Genomic DNA, 21,124 nt, shown 5'->3' with positions numbered 1-21,124 from the left:
AACCTTACCTCTGATAATACCTGTCATTTTCTTTCAGAAGGTATTTGTAAAGTTATGTTTCCTGTGCTCGACACATGTATGGTAAATCTAATCCCTTGTACTAGCAGTGAAACCTGGTTCTTAAACTACAAACAGGAGAGGCAATCCATCACTGCACCATATCCCAACCCATCACCGATGGAATTCCTGCATGCTTTTTCCCATAATACCCATAAGCCAGTTGGTCACTGGGAGTGAGAAGAGAGATGTCACATAGGCTTAACAGCAACTAGCACACACATCAGAATTTGTGATTAGAAAATTTTAGATAAGTAGTGTTTATTTAGACTATTTTCTCCTTCGAATATAAAAATATTGGCACATTATTAGTTATCTCTCTATATGCATCCTTTTTAAAAATCCTACAATTTCACAATTTCTGCAATTATAAACTTTACTAATAAAACTTGATGTATAACCACTCATTTATTTGGTAATCAAACAGTACTTCAGGAGAATATGGGTACCTAATCAACTCAAAACAATAAAAACAATCTTTCTAACTCGAGGTTCATTGAGAAAAAGCAGTATCTTGGCAAACCACATCCAAAAATTAGGGATAAATACATATACCTGTATGTGTAGAACAATTTAGTGACATATTTAACACAAATGATTGCCATTGTTTACATATTGAAACATGATGACATGTATTTAATTAGGCTGGCTATATACTTCTTTCTATGGACATGAGATGGTACTTCCTTTTATAAGAAGTTACATAAAAATAGATGAAAAATGAAAGAAATAATCTACAAAAAAATTACAGTCTGTGCATTTGTGCACAACACATGTGAATGTCTGACCATTTAAAAATTACTACATGTATGTACATATGGGTGTACATATAGACAGGGGTATTCCTTGTACATACAATCTAATAACTAAAATGTGTTTCTGTGTGAAATGTATGTCACAATATACTTATAGGTGTGGGTACATATCTATACATGTAGCCAGGAACCCTGGTCCTCTATAATACCAATGCTACAGCTCAGCGGGTCTCCACACACTCAACGGCGGCAAGAATAACAAGGGCAAGCTCTCCTCACCTCTTGACACCCACGGTCCTTTCACATGCTGAAATTGCCTCCACTCATTACACTTCGCCAAAACCCAGGACCCACCTTCGCCGACCCGCAACATCCCCACTGCAGCATAAACTCTCCAAAGCATCCTCCTCAATGCCCGCTCCCCTCACAGACACACCATGGAAATCTGGGACCTCGTCGATAGCACATCTCCCGACGCCACCTTTCTCACCGAAACCTGGACAAGCACCACCTCGTGACATTGCTATCACCATCGCCGAAGGATACAAAATCACCTAACAGGACCACCCAAACTGCACGGGAGGTGGCATCGCCATCGCCCACAAGGCCACCCTCCGCCTGAGCACCTACACTGATGGGTCTAGGTGGCACCCTCATCTGCCGACATCCAACCCCCGCACACCCTTCTCCAAATCCATTAGCGACATAGTCAACCCGCATGCCATCACCTCCACTGACTATATTTTGCTGGGAGACCTCAACTTCCACCTCAACAGCCGCCAAGAACCCAACACCATCTCCCTCCTGGAAAACCTCCACATCATCTGACTCAATTAGATCGTGCCAGGACCAACGCATACAGCAGCACACACCCTGAACCCTATATTCACAGCAGGAAACTCCATCTCCTTCAGCCACACCTTCAAACTCCCATGGACAGACCACCACTGCGTCCACTTCACCCACTGAACTCAGAGAATCCAGACCAAGACCATCTACAACAACTTTGACAACCTCCACAAGGAAACCAAACCCACCGCTTCCTGCACCACACAGCCGACACTGGACAGCTGGACCACACTCAGCTTCGAAGACACCCTAAAGACCATGAGGACCCCATGGACCTCTGCCCCCACCACCTCTACCACAGAGCCACAGACACCATCGCCCGAGCTACAAAGAATCATCAACTGATCCTTCGAGACCGCCTCCTTCACCGATGACTGGAAACACGCCGAGATCAACCTTCTCCTAAAGAAACCCTCAGCGGACCTCACCGACCTTAAGAACTTCAGACTGATCTCCCTACCTCTGGCGAAAGTAATTGAAGAAGCTGTCAACAGCCAACTCGCCTTCTTCATCATTGAGAACTACATCCTCGACTCCTCCCTATCAGGCTTCAGGAAGAACCACAGCACAGAGACTACCCTCATCGCCGCGACAGACGACATCCCCTACTGCTCCAGAGAGGAGAGACTGTGACCCTCATCCTCTTGGACCTTTCCGCGGCCTTCAATACAGTTTCACACCACACCCTAGCACGCAGACTCCACAATGCAAGAATCCGAAACAATGCCCTCAACTGGATCCCCTCATTCCTCTCTGGCAGAACGCAACAGGTCAGACTCCCTCCCTTCATCTCGGAGCCCACACCAACTGCCTGCGGAGTCTCCCAAGGATCCTCCATCAGCCCCACCCTGTTCAACATCTGCATGGCCCCTCTCACTTCCATCATGAGAGCACACGGACTCAACATCGTATTGTATGCAGATGACACACAACTCATCCTCTCACTATCCAATGAACTCAATATCTCGAAACACAACTTTCAAAAATGAATGGAGGTCGTCGCAAAGTGGATAAAGAACATCTGCCTACATCTGAACACAGACAAAACCGAAGTACTCATCATAGGCCCTCATCCCGATGCCTAGAATGACACCTGGTGGTCCATCTCTCTTGGAGACCCACCCCCATCCATGGACCATGCACACAACCTTGGAATCATCCTGGACTCCGAACTCAAAATGGACCGCCAGATCAATGCAGTCGCCTCTTCCTGTTTCCACACCCTCCGTCTCCTACGTAAGACTTTCAACTGGATCCCCCTTGAACACAGGAAAAACATCACCCTCATCAGCAGCAGACTGGACTACGGCAACGCACTCTATGCCGGGATCAACAATAACTTCACCCGCAGACTCAAGAACATCCAGAACTCAGCTGCCAGACTAGTCCTTAACCTACCGCACCACTGCCACATCACCCAACACCTGCGGGCACTACACTGGCTCCCTGTTGAGAAGAGAATCACCTTCAAGGTTCTCACCCATGACCACAAAGTCCTCCACAACACCGGCCCCAGCTACATGAACTACTGCCTCTCGTTCCACGCACCCCAAAGATCCCTCCACTCACCCCAGCTTTCCCTCTCCATGGTACAGCGCATCAGGAAGACCAGAACGGGAGGTCGTTCCTTCTCCTTCCTTGCAGCCAAGGCATGGAACACCCTCCCCCTTCACCTCCCCAGACACCAACTCTCTCCAAGTTCCTGAAGGACCTCAAGACCTGGCTCTTCGATGAATCACCATAAGCGTCCAGCACCGCACGTAACCTGATGGGCCATGGAAGACCACTAAACCCACTTGGCCTTCAACAATATTCAGCGAGTACTTAGGAGCCATGCACACCCTCCCCTAGCACTTTGAGACTAGTAGCTGTGCTTATTAAAAAAACTGATTGACATACATGTACATATTTCTTTATACTTATTGGGAGGAGGGAACAATATAAAAAATAACTAATTCTCCCTTTCACCCTCACCTTGTACCTCAACTCTCTAACTCATTCCAAACATTTCTGCCACCTGTGGACTCTCAAACATCCTCTCCAACCTCCTTCCTCTTTGATCCATTACATCCAACTAACAGATGCACATGTCAACCACCCCTAACAACACCTCACATCTTCCCTTTACTAATTCACTTTAGTCATTCTATCACTTTGAAAATAATGTAGTAAACGCATGAGATCTAGATAGCACAAATGTAACACCCTTATCATAGCTAATCCACAAGGAAACCAAAACAACACTTTTACTAATCTACCACCTTTTGACCTCTAACCTTGTGTTCTGGAGTATCATGCTACTCACCACAAAGTTCTCCAACAACTTGTTAGGGGTAGTAATCATTATATATAGGGACTAGCGGCCCGTCCCGACGTTGTCCGGGTATGAAAAAGATTGTCTGCAATAGTTTGAATAGGCAAGTCAAATATATTGTAAAACTTCATGGTATACTACATTTCTTGTTTCATGAAACTCTGGATTGAGAATAAATTGTTTTTTGACTTTCCCCGACCTAGAGAGGGCGACATATAACTGGCCATGAGTGAAGCAGTCCTCTCGTAGGTCTATCCCAATGACTTCGTATGTTTGACCTTGTGATTTGTTTATGGTGCAAGCAAACGTAATGTTAATAGGGAACTGCAACTGTTTAAATTGAAAAGGTAGATCAGTAGGGATCATGGGTATTCGTGGAATATGAGCTAACTGTCCTGCAGCAGGGCCAGAGAGAATAGTTGCCTTAATGACATATGGCAAAAGACTTTTGACTTGGAGGCGCGTCCCATTGCAGAGATTAGGTGGATGTAGGTTTCTTAATAACATGACAGGAATTCCAACCTTAATTTGGAGTGTATGAGAGGGAAATTCAGAAGGGTTAAGTGAGTTGAGGAATTCCTGAGGATAATGCACGGCGTCCTGAGTATCTAATACTGTATCAATGGATTTATAGATTTTGTTTTCTCCCAGGATTTGTTGTAGGATGTGTTCATTGATATGGTTTACAGTAGAGTTTCATGGCACAACTATCGCTCTTTCGCAAATCCATTTGTATTCCTTTGTTAGAATATGCTGAATGTCTGGGTATACATGGTGTATGAGGTCATGTAAGGTAGAGAGTGGCTTACCTAAGTCCTGTATGTTAATTATGCCATTTGTGTTAGGTATTTCTCCTTTACCCAGTTGTAGTAGAAGATTTGCAAATTGTGTATCGCCACCTCCTAAATGCGTCCTCATGTTAGTGCGTAAGGTGATAGATTGTACAGAGTTCTATAGGTGTGATGCTTTTAAGCATGCTTTCAGTATATCAGCAAGCGTTCCTCTCGGCACCACAGGAAGAGTTTGGCAAAAGTCACCAGCAAACACAAAAGTAACGCCACCCATGATTTTCGTTGAATTTTGAATGTCTTTTAGAGTTTTGTCGACTGCCTCTGTATGTGAACGGTGTGTCATAGTACATTCGTCCCACATGATAAGAGACACATTCTGAAGAAGCGTGCCTAAAGGTCCGTTTTTTCTTATAGAGCATATAGATTCCTTTTCAAGGGAAACAGTTAAAGGTAGCTTAAAGGTTGAATGTGCGGTTTTCCCTCCAGTGAGCAATGTTGCAGCTATTCCAGAAGAGGCTACAGCAAGAGCCAATAGTCCGGAAGAGCGAATCTTAGCTAGTATGATGTTTATTAAGAACGTTTTTCCAGTCCCTCCCGGGGCCGTCTAAGAATAATAATTTTCCTTTGTTGTTCTCTACACTATGAACTATGGTGTTGTAGGCGGGTGTTTGGTCAGGAACTAATTTGGGCAAGTGCTGAGCAAGGTATTCACGTAGGTTGTGGATATTATCCCTGTTATCTGTATTGTGGTATGGATGCAGGTTTGTCCTGACCGTTGCTGGCAGGCTGAAATCAGTTAAGGATTTTTCGCTTAATGGATACAGCGTGTCTTCAATTTGGAATAGTCCCTGGTTAATGATTTCATTAGTGATTGGCATAGAGTTATTATGCGGGAGTTGACGCATACTGTGTAGTATATCTTCACATAGATGATCTTACCATAAGATCCGATGGGTGACAAAATAGCAGAATAGTGACAAACAACTCACGTAGTTTTGACGGAGAATCGGAAAGTGCAGCATCTGCTAACGTATGCTTCCAATGTTCGTCGTCTTCAATAATACCGAGTTCTTTACAGGCCGCCTGATAGGTTGGCATAATTTGCCCATTAACAGTTAAAAGATTTTGAAATCCTGTCAGCCCATGAACATGTTGTAAAAGAAGCCTTTAATGGAAGCACTCAGATTGGTTTGGGTGAATACTGTACATCCTACCAAGAGCAGAGTGTTTCCTAACCCCAGGGTGGCCTAATACCTCCTGTCCGCGTTTCCGCCGTGTAAAGGTTGAATGAGCCCATGTATAGTATTGTGGAACTTCGTGGTATAGCAGGGTCTTAGCAAAAATGTCACCCCCACATAACATGAAGAACGCAGTAAGGGTTGTCACAGGTGGGTTTTGTGCTACGTGCCTAAGGATTTTATCATTGAAATAAACTCTTTGTCCATTGGGTAGATGTACGGCTAGATGTGTGACAGTGGGATGCCTTTCATGAATGTGAAACTCAAGAAGCAGCCACACGGCCTTGGAGGTGCTAATATAACGGCCATTGACATTTGTTTCTATCTCATTGTTTGTTTTGTATAGTAGCAGTAGCCTGATCAGACCCTTTGTTAATATATTTGCAAATATATTTTATAGCCTTCACAGATTGGCAGTATTCTATATTAATGTGTGCATTAAAACTGCGGCACAGTACAGGGGAATATGGACCTTTCCACTGATTATTGACAGTGACCTCCTGTCCTCTAACTGAGATTGTGACAGTATGCCCACCATGCTCTGGGCTTCTTCTAAGGTAAACCGGATAACCATTAACACCAGTTTTGGTCTCATTAGTGAGAGCCCGTGGGTATTTATTTTTTAGTACAATGACCGTTTTTCATACAGAGAGAAAGAATGTTGTGATCCCCACATGGCCCATGGAGCATGTTTTTTTTTTTTGACAGTTGCGAATAGTAGTGGATCATTGACCGGATCAGGCAGCTCGGCCGATATGATGTGATCAACTTCGTCTGGCTGTATTTTCTGGTCAAGCCACAATAGGATGTGTACGTTAGGCAGTCCTCTTTATTGACATTGGATAGTAAATATGTAAGCTTTCGCTGTACCAAATATAGCTTTTTGGGTCAGCAGCTTCATGAGAGCTTTCACCTATTGCATGATCTTTGTTTTGTGAATAACTGATCTTTAATTTCAGGCTACTCGGGATTGCATGTGAATGTGATAAACAAATCGGGTCTCCCATACTGCCTGACGTATGTCATGGCATCTTGTGTCTTTTCGTGCATGTACCTGGGTGAGTCAGTGAATGTAGCAGGTAATATAACATGTTGTCCAATATCTAGAGCATTGATGTTGTGATCGTGATTAACGGCATCCTTTAAATGGATGTAGTTCTCTGCGCGTAGTTGTGTTTGATTACGACGGATAAAATCCAGTCTTTCCGTGATCATCTTTGCCATCATATCCACAATGTATTGATTAAATAGATTGCAGAAATAATGCAAGGTATTGAAACAGCCGGATCTAACCATAATAGTATAGGCATAGTACTGCATGCATGTGACCGTTTTGTGATTTACCGAATGGGTTTGTGATATATTCAGACAATACCCATCCTCCCCTTTAGCGAATAGAATGAGGTATTGTAAAGGATCATATGATCTATGCAATTCTGAAACTTTCCGTAATAGGCCGTCCCAAGTATGTAATATAATGTCACAGGGACCTTTGTTCTCGTTTACTAAAAGAACAGCAAACTCATCCGTGGATGGTGCATTATACCTCCCTTGATGTGTATTTGGTGGACGTTGATCAGCTTGGATAATGAGGTGCAAGTCATCATTCTGTAAATTCATCTCATAGTTGTACTTTATGGACCAAATGTAAGTGTAATGAGTGTGTAATGTGTCCTGTAGTTGATGAATAAGCTGTATGTTTAAATGTGGCACCATGTGTGACCGTGTGTCTAGTTGCTGTTGTTGAGATAGGAAATATATTTGCAGAATCTGCAGAGGCTTGCCTTCCTGTGGAAGCAGACTGCCAATTAAGTGATATAACTGTCCATGTATTTTAAAGGTAGGCATACAATTACCTTCCCTTACTTCATTAGCCCAAAAGGATGTCATTTGGAAGAGAGTATTGTAACGGCGGATGTTATTTAAGAAATGACTTGAAAGTGGATGAGTCCCATTGAGTAGTTGTCTAATGAGTAGTGGTGGATCTTGAATGTTGGTTATATGTACCTTTCCTGAGGAGCAGCAAAGTCCTTGCGGTTAAGCCTTCCATTTAAGGGCGTTGCACCTGTTACATACATTGTCCATGTTGCCAATGTTGATATCTGTATGGTTGATGTAGTCAGTGGGTTGTATTGGAAAGCAGTGACAGATCTGTGTACACTTTGTGTTTGTCGTCGTAAATTGAAATGTGGTTGTTGGAGTTGACATTGCACTGGTGTCCCTATTATACTGCATGTTACATGTATGTCCTGTGTGTTTTGGTGGTGAACATCAAGCAAAGTGGAATTTATATCTGTTATTTTCTTGTGTGAGTGAGTCTCTGTAGTACTTGATGTTGCGCCCCGTGCACTTCTGTGTGCAAGATGGTCCAAACGGCGCAGAGTTTGTTCAGTACAAACAGCAGAGGTGGATAAAGCGGAAATGTGAGCTAACATTTGCTCAGTGGTGTCTTGGCTATTCTGTATCCGCCTTTTTTTTTGTGCCCGTGTTTTAGATATTGTTCTGGCAAGTTGTGTCTTCCTCTTCCCCATGGTTAGTTGTCCCTTGAATTGTGTGTGAAATTGGACTGAGAATGAGTGCCAGGGTGATATTCAGTCTTCCAGTTGTTGTGTCAAAGCGTGCAATGAGTATGATTATAGGAAGGAAGTTGCACTATTTTTCGCTATCCATGTTCACCTATTATGTACACCTCGGAGTAACATGTAGTTTCTGGTAGTCACAGCATTCCACTTGTGCCATTTGTTAGGAGTAGCTGTGTGACACTGATTAGATAGTGTAAATGTTCTCCCCTTCTGTGGGCAAAGCAAATCCCTTTGAAGCCGCTCCCTGTGCCATACCTCAATCAGAAGCAGTGGGTGACTATGTGCATAAAAGGCCGAAAGGTTAGTGACTCCGCAAATACAAAGAGTTTTGGTGTCAGCATGAGCTAAGGCTGTAGGGTTAGTAGGTCCAACATCATGTAGTAGTTCTGAAGACTAACACGTTTGTTAAGCAATTTTAGAAAGTTTTTTTATACCTGTGTAGTCGAGCAGTGCAAACACAAGCAGCGGGTGACTATGTGCATAAACGGCCGAAAGGTTAGTGACTCCACAAATACAAATAGTTTCGGTGTCAGCATGAGCTAAGGCTGTAGGGTTAGTAGGTCCAAAATCATGTAGTAGTTCTGAAGACTAACACGCTTTGTTTAGCAATTCTAGAAAGTTTGTTTTACCTGTGTAGTCGAGCAGTGCATACACGCTAACGCAAGTTGTCCATTGCAGCCAGTGTCAGGCAGCGTCACAGTGATAGGTGCCTCTGCTGCGCCAACCTTTATCGCGTGCGGCTGCTGTTAAGTCCCTTGGTTTCACAGTGTTCAACAGCGGCCCCACAATGCTGTGCGTGTGGCAAAACCAGTCTATGAAATTTGTAATAGCGCCCCAGCGATGCTGAAGTGTGCGTTTGGCAAAATCAGTCCGTGAAATTGGTAATAGCGCCCCAGCGATGCTGAAGGCGCTTCCGCTGATGAATGCTCCGAAGTCCCGCCTGTGCGGCCTCTCTGAACCCCTCTTTAGGTTGCGTTTCATTATTTGTTTTTACTATTTATACAGTGGGTAAATTGTATTTATAATCAATTAGACATTATGATGGGTGATATTTAGTAGTGAGTCGGAAGATATTTTAGATGAAGAGTGTGTATGCCACTTTACCCCACAACAACGGCATCGTTTAATATGTTTTCCTTTATTTGACTTTCTCCACAGAACCCCTGACGAAAGGGCATTTTGCCCCGAAATGCATTGGGTTATTTAATTTTGATTCAAAAAGATTTTGTCATATATGTTATATATGTTGCATTATCGTTACGATTTGTGTCATGTCATATAAAATGCAAACAATTTGAAAATTGTACTATTGATTTTTTGAAAAACATGATTAAAATGTTATAATAGGAATACTGCTTTCTTTGTAGCTGCATGTTAGAGTCCCAGCAGCCACTTGGGACTGGGCGACTTTCAATGATACCCTTTAAGCACAGCCATTAAAGTGTTGTAGAGAGTGATTTGTTTCTACATTTCTTTTAATTAAGCCCTCTACGTTTTTACTCTCTGCACTTCTTATTTGAGCCAAGGGTCTCCTGCGTATCCAGCCAAAGATAAAGAGATTGCACTCAGATTGAGGAGTCACATGATAGATAAGGGATTATCTTGACACTATATTCTATTAATAAAGATAAGGGATTACCTTGACACTATATTTTAATAATACATGTTCTGGTGATTTCTTGCATAGCTTGCAGTTACCTTTTAACAATCCACTCATCATGTTATAGCGATCCTTCCCTAGCCTGTATTATTGATCTTCAATTCAGCTTATTATCAATTAAGTCACAGGTAGTTATGTTCAGTCACAGACTGCAACACAGAGTCTTCTATTTTGTATTGCAGTTTCTTACTATTAGCACGAAAACACATAACATTACTTCGAGGTACTATTATTAGAACATACTTGGTAGGTGCTGAGAAAAGTCTCTATGGGACTGTCTGCCCGAAGCTGGTATCAACATCCAGACAGAAATACTTCGAAAAGTATGTTCTGAAGCTCAACCAATGGCTTTGCAGATATGTAGAAGTAGGTAACTCATGCATAACGAAAGCTGTGGGAGCTGCTTCAGACCACTTGCACAAAGCAGTTGAAAACAAATGAAGTTGTATCAAAATGAAGTTGGGCAAATTCATTGGACAACTGTATTGCCATCTCACAACTCCATGGGTAATTCCAACCTCCACTTAGTTTGACTGTAAAGATAGCTGAAATTCTGTCTGCATCACCCTGAGCCTAATAGGAGCCAAAGTCTTCATTGTGTAAGTTGGTTGCAAGCATTGTATGGAAGTCACTATTTCTATTATTTCAGAAATTGATAAAGATGTGTATGTATTTCTTTTGGATGCTCTACAGTATTTACAATGCCCTCAATATTTAATGTACTTAGACACTGACCCCGTTTATACATTGTGTCAAATAATACAAGTGTGCCATTTAAGCAGTAATGAATGCATTATGTATTCAATATATACGCATAATGTTGTTCTTTTGTATTCAATTAACTCAGAGTATTCCTGATTCTTTTTCTGTAGATCATTGAAGACAATCCTTTGGGATCTATGTGCAGAGGCATACTGGAACTCATCAACTACAATGTCTGTAAGTATTATGCAGGAAGGTGACCTGTATCTCTTTTTATGATGATATGAAGGCATTTGCAGCAAATCAGGGCAAGAGGCTTAACTATTGTATATGGGTGGTGTAAGTAGAGAAGTGTGGCTCAATGGTTAGGGCGGCAGACCCTGATGCAGTAGTCTGGACGGGACCAGGGTTCAATTCCCGCCTCGGCGGGTCTCGGGCTCAATTTCCTCGGACCTGATAATTCTCGCCTCAGTGCCTATTCTAATCATGAGTCCCACTCTGCACCTCTGGGCAATAGCTTGCTTAATCTCTACAACGGCCCCAACAACGCTGAGGATGCCTGACTTCCCCTTGGGGGTGCCCAGGAGTGGGCCCCTCACAGGAAAAGGCTAGGAAGGGTTCCTCGGCAGTATTTGTACAAGTGCCGAGATGCCTACGGGTAGTTGTGCGCTATACAAGTGCGTAATCATTTCATTTCATAAATTAGGCCTGACTTCACTGAATCATTTCAAAATGGCAAATACGTATAGACCCCTGGCTAATAATCATAACTCAGTTAAACATTTTGTGCATCTATATTGTCCATTGTATGACAGGGAAACATGTCTCTCTCACACTCCTTCATTGGGTAAGCATGGCACTGTGTGCTATGCATGAGTAGCTATATGCACTGCAGGGAGCAACACGACAATAGCCATGAAAAAACTCATAATTTCAACATTGAAAAGAAAGATTCTATTTAGTATTGAACATCCACCGATATAGCTAAATGTATGTTATCCACCCACACACTTTGTGAAAACCATCTGTAAAACAAGGGGATATCCTGATTGTGGACATAGGGGATGCTTAAAGAAAACCTTATATGAAAATAATTGAAATATAACTTTCCTCAAATTGAAAAGGATATAAATATTGTGAATTAAACAAATGCATTTACTGTGTGGACCATATCGTATGCTTTCTGCAAGCCATTCTTATTAGATTTTGTCCATTCTCCACCCTGATACCGCTGGAATCCACCATGTACATCAATGCAGTTCATTAAAAAGCCACTTATTTCTCTGTGCTGAGTTAATGGTGAGAACCCTTGGCCTGTCTTGTATCCAGGCCATTTACAGGTAGATCATATCACCAGTTTGCCTTCTACATCTCCTTCTCTGACTTCAAAACTTTCTGGGCCCTCACAGCAAAGCGGTTGTAGGTTATGAAAGACTTTCACGACCTTTGTTTCATGATGGATGAGACTTTCATGGTGTCTCCTCCACCATGTCCCGCCATGCTCATTTTCCTGGGAGAACTGAACTCCACTCTCATAAGGATCAATCGATACTGATAATGTTCATTATCACATCTCGTAGCACCCCAACTTCATAGCCTAAAGTAAAATGCTGTCTTTCCATCTTTTCGACATGCACTAGATAAAAGTTCACCAAAAGTTATCAAGCCTGCTGCAGCTCTTTCGACTCAATCACCTTTCTCCCTTCCCTTGGCTGCTTGCCTGCAGTAGACATTAGACTCTGATGTGTACATGCTCTAACAACTCTTCCTTTGAGTATCTGACTCCATATCTCTTGACTTCACCCACAATCAAACCTGGCACCCCTGTTTCTCATGGAACTACTGGACAAAGCAGCAGATGATGTAGTTTTGTTGAAATCCTGTCTCCATCCCTAATGGAAACCACTCTAGACACACTGTTGTAAGCCAACACAAGTCCACATTTTGCAAGTCCAAAACAGTTTAGACCTCACTGCTACTTTTAGAGACATTTGCCACAAATATGTATTTTCATTTTCATTTGCTGATATCAGTGTTATTTAAAAGTTCTTACATCAGTGAACTTAGTAGACGTATGCATGGAAAACAGTACAACATTTTGCGAAATATTTATTTGGAAGATGGGTGTCCCACTTTGGCTATTTCAGAGTTCTGAAAGTATTGTTGAAAAGTGTACTTTGGCCAAGAGTCTGGGATGCTAAATCCGAGCTTGCAACTCTTGTAAAATGTCCTCCAGTTGTGACCCTTTTTTGGTGTGAAGTTGAATTGCACGCCTGATTGAAAAGTTTGGTTTAGAGATATATAAAAATAGAGGAACAGTTTCCTATAGGCCGGTGTCCTCAAAGCTTGATATGTGGTTGCTGATTGTTCACTGAATATTCTTACTGCAAACAAATGTTCAATGTTCTCCAAAAAGGGTCTCCACAATGAAGCTGGGATTTCGACCATCGCTATTTCCTGTTAAACAGACATTGTCCCTATATAAAGGGATGACTGAGCATGACTAAATTAAGCGGTAATGTAGCATGGACATAGGATCGAGAGTGAGTTTACAAGGAAAGTCTACAGTACAAGCATGGTATTGAAAGCGAGTGTGTTTTATGTGTGTGTATCAGAGAGAGCAAGAAAGAATGGAAAGGAGAGGAAGAAAGGAAGAAAGAAAAAGGAAGAAAGAAAGAAAGAAAGAAAGAAAGAAAGAAAGAAAGAAAGAAAGAAAGAAAGAAAGAAAAAAAAAAAAGAAAGAAAGAAAGAAAGAGAGAGGGCATCCAGATTGTGGAGTAGAAGCATGTAGGACGATGAGTTTGGGCAATCCAAATGTATTCCTGAGTGTAACTGAGTGAGGTAGAGGGTGCACATCATGAGGGAAGGCCTCAGTGTTAGAGTACAAACATATGATGTGCATCATAAATGGTAGAATGAGTGCATAAAGAAACCATCTACCATAATGAGTGTAGATACTCAGTCATTGTACAAATGAAAGTGTGTGCAGCATAAGTGAAAACTATTTGTACCTGAAACAGGCCATGAGCAGTAGAAACACAGTACTGAGTGTGATCGCATGAAATGAAGGATGCATCGCATGAACGTCGGACTGAGTGTGAGTGCATAGCGGAAAGGGTTATTATCCATGGGGCTCCAACTCAAGTTGAGGAGTGGAGAGGCAGAGTGAGATTGTATGATACAAAATGTAGTCAACGTGAATTTAGCTCATGCGTTTATGAAGCAGAGGGCATGTGGCCTAGCAGTACGACTGAGCATAGGTGAACAAAGTGGTGGACATGCATCAATAACATAGTACTGACTGAGTTTAGGAAGTGGAGGGTGAGAGTTACTCTGCAAAGCACAAGGCTAACAGCATGATCCTTGTACTAAGTATGAATTTACTGAACAGTGTATACAGCCTGAGTATTGGACATTGGTCTTGGTGTATGAAGTAGAGTTTGAGCGGCATGAATGTGGAACTGATTGTGTGTGTGTGGGTGGGTGGTTGTGCGTGGGTGTGCATTTGTTTGTATGAACCAGAGGCTGAGATCCACGAATGGACGATTTATATGTTTGAGTACAACACAGAGAATTGAAAGCATTACCAAATGCACAACAGTATGACAACTCTTTCAATCATTTTAGCCAAATCCCCAACCGGGAAGCAGCATATGCCCTATGTCTTCACACTGGAGCCAAGGGACCCTGAAGACCCTCCCATAGATTTAGCGACAGACACTTTGGAAGAGCTCTTCGAGTGGTACCAGCGTGTCTGGGAGATCTCTGTGAAACAGGAACATCAGGTAAAAAAGCATGCTCTGTTTCTGTGTGTGTTGTGAAATGCCTTACAGGTTGTTCCCTGGTACCAATAATTCTGCATGATAGAGGGTTGTGACATAGCAGATCTCAGTTGTTTCAGTTTTGTTTGCATATATTTTATAATATTGTTACATAGGGCACTGTGTCTGAGGGGCACATAGCATGCATTTTTACCAGAGATACCTTTAATTGGCACTGTGGTCAAACAATAGTTAAACTAGAAGGTAAGAGATAGTTAAAGCAGATGTCATTTTGTGAGCTCAGGTGGAGGAGGCCGCTAGAAATAGGGGGCCTTATGTTAGAGTTAGAGCACATGCCAAAAGGCAAGTGAATGAGTGAACATGGCAGCTGCGGGCTTATGAGTTCCTACCTGGAAATGTAAATCCTGAAAGCATTTGTAATAATTGAAGCAGTATGAGATGTTTATCCAATGAACCAATGGGAGCATGCAATAGGTCTAACCATGACAGAGAGATCTGTTCAGTAGACATCTGTTTCATGGCCTCCATGATGGTCTATTCGATGATCAAGATCCAGAAGATAGGAGCATTCAGCCAGTGTAAGGAGTCATACCATCTATGGATATTGTTAATGTATAGTTATATTCAAAATAAAAAAATGCACATGAAGGAATATAGGTAGTGATTTATGTACATAATGTAGGTAGTTTCCTTGAAGAGGTCTTTGTCTGTCTAACATGTCTTCTAACATGTATGCTCTCATAATTCGCCTTCGGATTCTAATCTAGATGCTTGTATCCAAGTTTATTCCAAGTTTATTTTTATTTTTATGATTTTGGAACTCAAAAGAGATCCACATAAAAAGAAAAAAGATGAAGCATTGATTCTCAAACAGTAAAATATCATTTACAAATACACTAAATATTATAAAACATCAGATAAAATCACTATTAATAATCATGACATCCATATAAAGTTTTAATACATATGTAAAAAACACTTAAAAAAGTTAAAAATCCTATGACAAAACATTTCATTGGTAGGTTATAAATGCCGTTTATTAATGCAGAAGCAGAAAAAATGGATAATTGTAGACAGATTGGCCTCATCCATTTACGTCGATATAATAGTAGAGCGGGGCAGATGAGGAGCACATGGGTAACATCCTGGATGAAATTATTACACAAATTACAGACTGGAGAGGAACCGTACCATTTAGATAATACATTATTTAGTGGAAGTGAACCCTGCCCCAATAATAGCCAAAAACGGCGCACTCCATGGGGGAGGTTCCAAGTAATATAAAATTGTACTTTATTTATCACACAAGAGTCAATAGCTGGATGAATGCCTCTCTTTAGAATACGGGCTTCCCTGTCCATAGTGAAACTTAATTTCCAGGTGGCCTGTTTCAAAATGGCCTTTACTTGATAAGGTGATAAAATAAAAAGTATAAATTCATCCAATTGAAGCAAGTCAATCGCAATTCTAAAATTTGTAACAATTAATGATTGCTCATTTAAGGTTCCTAATAATTCTTTCTGAATAAAAGATCTTAATGTACCAGGATCACCTTTTACAAGGCTTGTAACCCATCGCACTATCCCTGAAAGACCCTGTACCCAACTACTTCGCAAACCGAATTCCAACCTGAGTACGGCTACAGGACAAGCAGAGTTAACTGAGGCTAGGTTCCGTAAAATTTTACCTTCTGTTGTATTTAGAAAGCCCCATTTTCCTGAGTCCAGTAGTCACTACCGTACAACAGGGAAGGGGCAATTTTAGCACAAAATACCTCTAATAGGAGTGCAAAGTGTCTTTTTCCTGTGGATCTATAGAGGTAAGCTAGACTTTTCCCCTGTGCAATTGTTTTACGGATATTGATTTCTATGTGAGCTTTATCACTTAAATTTCCGCACACCGTTTTTCCCAGGAAGACATATGATTTTACCAGTTCCAATTTTTGTCCGCCTACAGACCAAACAAAATTACCATACTTCAACTTTTTCCTTCCATGCATACTCATTACTTTACTTTTAGATACATTTATCTTTAGGTAGTGGGTCTCTGCATATTCATGTAATACCTGCAGACGACTATTTAATCCCCTCGGTGTCAGATCCAATATTACTATGTCGTCAGCATAAAGTAGGCAGGCAATCGATTTTCCCCCCAGTAATGGGGCGATACCTTCACTTAAGGACAGAGCATAAGGGAGGTCAGATATATATGAGGAGAATAGTTGAGGAGCCAATAAACATCCTTGTTTTAAGCCGTTTATTGTAGGGATAGCTTGCGAAACACCTCTTTCCCCTCCCATCAAGACTCTACACCAAGTATCAGTATGGAGAGCACAGACTAACTCCAGGAGGATGGCCGGCATGCCAAGGTCCGACAGTTTTCTCCACAGCAAGAGACAATCTACTTTATGAAATGCTGTGGAGAAGTCTATAAATGCTGTGTACACTTTTCCTCCTCTAACTTTAACATATTTTTCATTTATTACCTGTAATGCTGTAAGATTATCCAAAATTCCATGCTTTGACCTAAATCCGGTTTGTTCAAAAGGTAAGATTTTACCCGTGTCCACCCAGTCATTAATTTGCATCAGGAGGCATTTGGCAAAAACTTTACCCACAGCATCTAAAAGTGCAATTTGTCAGTAGTTATGTGGAACATCTCAGTCTCCCTTCTTGAAAAGGGGGACTAATATACTCCCCTTCCAAGACAGGAGGACCGTTTTATTCACATAGCAGTAACTAAACTCTGGGTAAAGGATTTTACTCCACATTGTACTATTTTGTTTCAAAACTGTAATTGGGAGCTCATCCGGGCCCATCGCCCCGGAGGATCGCATCCCCTTGATGGCCAATACAATATCTTTTTCGGATGGCGATCCATACGATGAGAGGTCTTCTTTTAGTCCACTACAATCAATTACAGTTCCATTACTTGCATATAGGTTCTGAATAGAGCCAACCCATTTATGCTCCTCAATGGCAACTAGAAGTGGTCTTGATCTAACTCCACATCCCTCCCAGATGAGAGACCAAAACGTTCTTACTCGGCCTTTCGACACTGCTTCTCTCAGTTTGATCCAAATGTTATCTTCCCTCTTTTTTCTCAACTTAACTTTCACCCTAGTCCTCCTCCTCTTTAATAGTGAGATTCTATGATATCTATCAGAGGAGTAGGTTAGGTACTGCTCTCTAATTAATTTATTTATTTCAATATTAAACAGACGTAGAGATCTGGGAATTACTTTAGTAATACTTTTTTGATTCAACTTCTTTGCAATAGCAATCACGGTATTCATAAAGTCATGAAAACATTTGATTTCTGATCCATTCCAGTGAGACAAATTCTCCACAGCGGTCTCTAAAATACTTTCCAAACCCCGGATTGCCCTGGTGTCCCAATAGCATCTCCCTGATTTCTTACCAAAACCAACAGATTCACTATTTAGTGACCATGGATCGCTCAGGATTGGATTTAAATTTACAGTGAGAGTTAGTACTTTATGGTCACTGTGGAGAGTATTGGAGACCTTAAGATCTTTCAAAAGGAAGAAGGAGGTAATTCCCACTATCAAATAGTCTAGAACGGATTCACTGCTGTTCAATTTACAGGTAAAGTTCGCCGGTGTATCTGAGGGCAGTCTTCCATTTGCTATAATGCCATCAACTTTTAATAATTCATCAAGGAGCAATTTCCCTCTCTTATTCGTCCTAATATTTCGTGGAAAGAGTGCTTGTGGAATATGAAAGGATTCTTCTTTTTTCTTAATTCTGAATATGTCCAGATTAAGATTGGAGATTTTACAATTAAGATCCCCTAACAAAACTAAATGAGGGGAGGGTTCTACTTCTTTGGCTTTCTTAATGTATAAAAAGACCGTCTTCAGGAGTACATCGTGACAGGCGTCCGGTGGAATATAAGCATTTATCAAGATCAATGGTTTACATTTTGCGTTGATATCAGGATTGTACAATGTTATTACCAGAAAAAGGTTGCTAGGATCTATGTAATAATCATAATTCCATTTTATCTTATTTGACAGCAGGCATGTCACCCCTCCCCTTGCATGTCCTCTCCTGAATTGAATTGCTATGCCATCTAGAGTGAAATAATCCTTACATATTAATTCCTCTGTACACAAAGTCTCTTGAAGACAAATCACGTTTGCATCTAATGTATATAAATATTGTAACTTCTCCCTACTATTCTTTCTTCCTGCTGCATTCCACGATATTATTTTAAATTTATTGCTAAAAGAATGGTTGCTGTGGAAGATTATTATTGGATCTGCTCGATAGGACAACAGGTAGCCAGTTCCATTGTAGGCTTTCCTCTTTGAAGTTCCATTGAGAGGAAAGAGGGATAGAGTCTTTGAATTTCACTTGTCTACCATTTTTTGTAATACAGATTTTTAATTCCTCTGTCTCATATGGGCGATTTTTACTGCCTGAATCTACATGAGTAAACAAAGGCTTGTTATCGAGGACTCTATTTCTGGGTTTCTCTAAGAAAGGGATGACATCCATCCCCCTACTTTGTAGGCTTTCTGACCATTGTAATATAAGATTTGCGATAATTTTCGAATTAAACCTTACCCTCGTTTTATAGCCAACTTCTGTTTTGAAGATGGAGACTAAACTTATATCACTGCTTTGACTAAGTTTCAAACTTTCAATCTCCAAAAGGCATTTGGGAAGTGAAGACCTATTTAATATTAGATCAGTATCAAACAGAGGCATGAAATCTAACTGGAGTGTGTCTATACTTTCCCTGACACGTTCAACATCAGGCATCTCGGATTCTCCTTTAATTTTTATGATATCAGAGAAAGGGATAGCCAAAGGATTGAGTACTGAAGAAAATAGGCTAGCAGGCCCCTGCTGCACAGCAATTTTAACGGATGGAAACCCCTCTATTACGGTATTATTGGAAACTGGTATGGGGTATGCAGTATTCGGGCGGGAGCTTTGTAAACCATCATAGGCCCTATTGCTAGTTCTTTAGACACCAGATTCACATGATCAGCTTCATCTTTCTGATTCATATCTTGAGATACATTGTGCAATGTCCCATGGGAAAAATCACTTCTATCTGAGGCCTCTAAGTTTTCTTCAAAGCAAATTTTTCTTTGCTTCTTTTTTGAGAATCTTGGTATTGGTTTAATCTTTTTCCCACTATTCTTTTTATTTTTCCCATTTTTCACCTTTTTTCCAAACCTGAAGTTTCCAGACCGCCCTCTTTCTCATCATTTAACTTAGTTTTAAAAATAGGAAATATCTCCTTACTATCCTTTTTACTGAGTCCACCGGGTCTTTTACTCCTTGACCTGACTCATGATCATAATCAACCTGTATAACTTTTGATGAAGGTTCGAGGGTCTTCTCTATCGTCATTACTTTATTCATTTGCTTATCAGTTTGGGGATTACCATCATGGTCAATATGGATTAGATGACAGTTAGCATTCTCTAATATATTCTCCACCGCCTTTTCTATCTTTACTTCCATTTCTACTTGTTTATAGTAAGTTTTTATAATAACCTCCTTCTCCTGTTTACTTTTTAATAATACCTTTAGTATTTGAATTACAGTTTCCAACACACAGTCTGAACCTCCTACGAATTTTCCAAGTAACATTAGAATGGAGGATAACAGATGTTCTAAGAATAATAATGAGTCTGAGACTAATATATCCTTCCAAGTGATTAGACTGGGTTGGATATCAGTGATATTTAAATCGGGGCTCATAGAGGAGTGTGACTGCAATGGAGAATAATAGGATTTATTAGATGGAGTACTGCTGAATAATTGAAGTCCTATAGGAACTGTTATTGCTGGGGTATTTGCTAGTTATATATTCTTGCTAGTATCATAGGAGATATATCTCTTACAAAGCTCTAAATCTAGATCTGGAAGAGTAAAGTCTTTACTTCCAACATCCTCAGCTAAATGGGGACCAAGAGGTTCTTCTATAATTCCACAGGGGGCGTGTTGAGGTCTGTGCAGAATCACATCCACTGTTTTAAAAGTAAGTCCAGAGGATCCCTGGAGGATTGGTGAGCTAATTTGATCCCCAGGAGATCGTGCCAAATGCCTCTGGGGTTCCTGGGGTTCTCGGGATCCACCTTCCCCAATAATATATGGTTCTGCAGCCTCTATCGTATTTACCGTTTCAACAGTTTCAACATAATTGCTGTTCCCACTTACAATTACTCCTCCATCTCCATCTCCGTCCCTGATAATTGATCCAACTTGGGGATTTTTATCCTTCTGTAGTAGGGGATCTCCTTGTATAGTCATAATCTAGTGAATAGTCCCGCCCATGTGCGTGGACCCCGGCAATCAAAAATAATCTCTTATATTGTCAAATCATGCAGAAACTGCAAAGACACTTAAGA

The 21,124-nt window shown here is 41.1% G+C and overlaps 1 protein-coding gene across 2 annotated transcripts in view; it reads left to right on the top strand.

The window, feature by feature from the left end:
• Positions 1-21,124, top strand: part of PLCG2 (phospholipase C gamma 2) — a 448,457-nt gene that overhangs the window by 347,937 nt on the left and 79,396 nt on the right. For both annotated transcript variants that reach the window (XM_086945888.1, XM_086945889.1), the window contains 2 exons: positions 11,119-11,185; positions 14,576-14,733. In XM_086945888.1, the coding sequence (XP_086802014.1) occupies positions 11,119-11,185; positions 14,576-14,733 (225 nt within the window). The remainder of the gene's footprint in view (positions 1-11,118; positions 11,186-14,575; positions 14,734-21,124) is intronic.

The sequence above is a fragment of the Lissotriton vulgaris genome, chromosome 12 (genome assembly GCF_964263255.1).
Source record: "Lissotriton vulgaris chromosome 12, aLisVul1.2, whole genome shotgun sequence".
Taxonomy (NCBI): Eukaryota; Metazoa; Chordata; class Amphibia; order Caudata; family Salamandridae; genus Lissotriton; species Lissotriton vulgaris.
The sequence above is the reverse complement of the archived record's forward strand: the minus strand, read 5'-3'. Positions and strand labels throughout refer to the sequence as shown.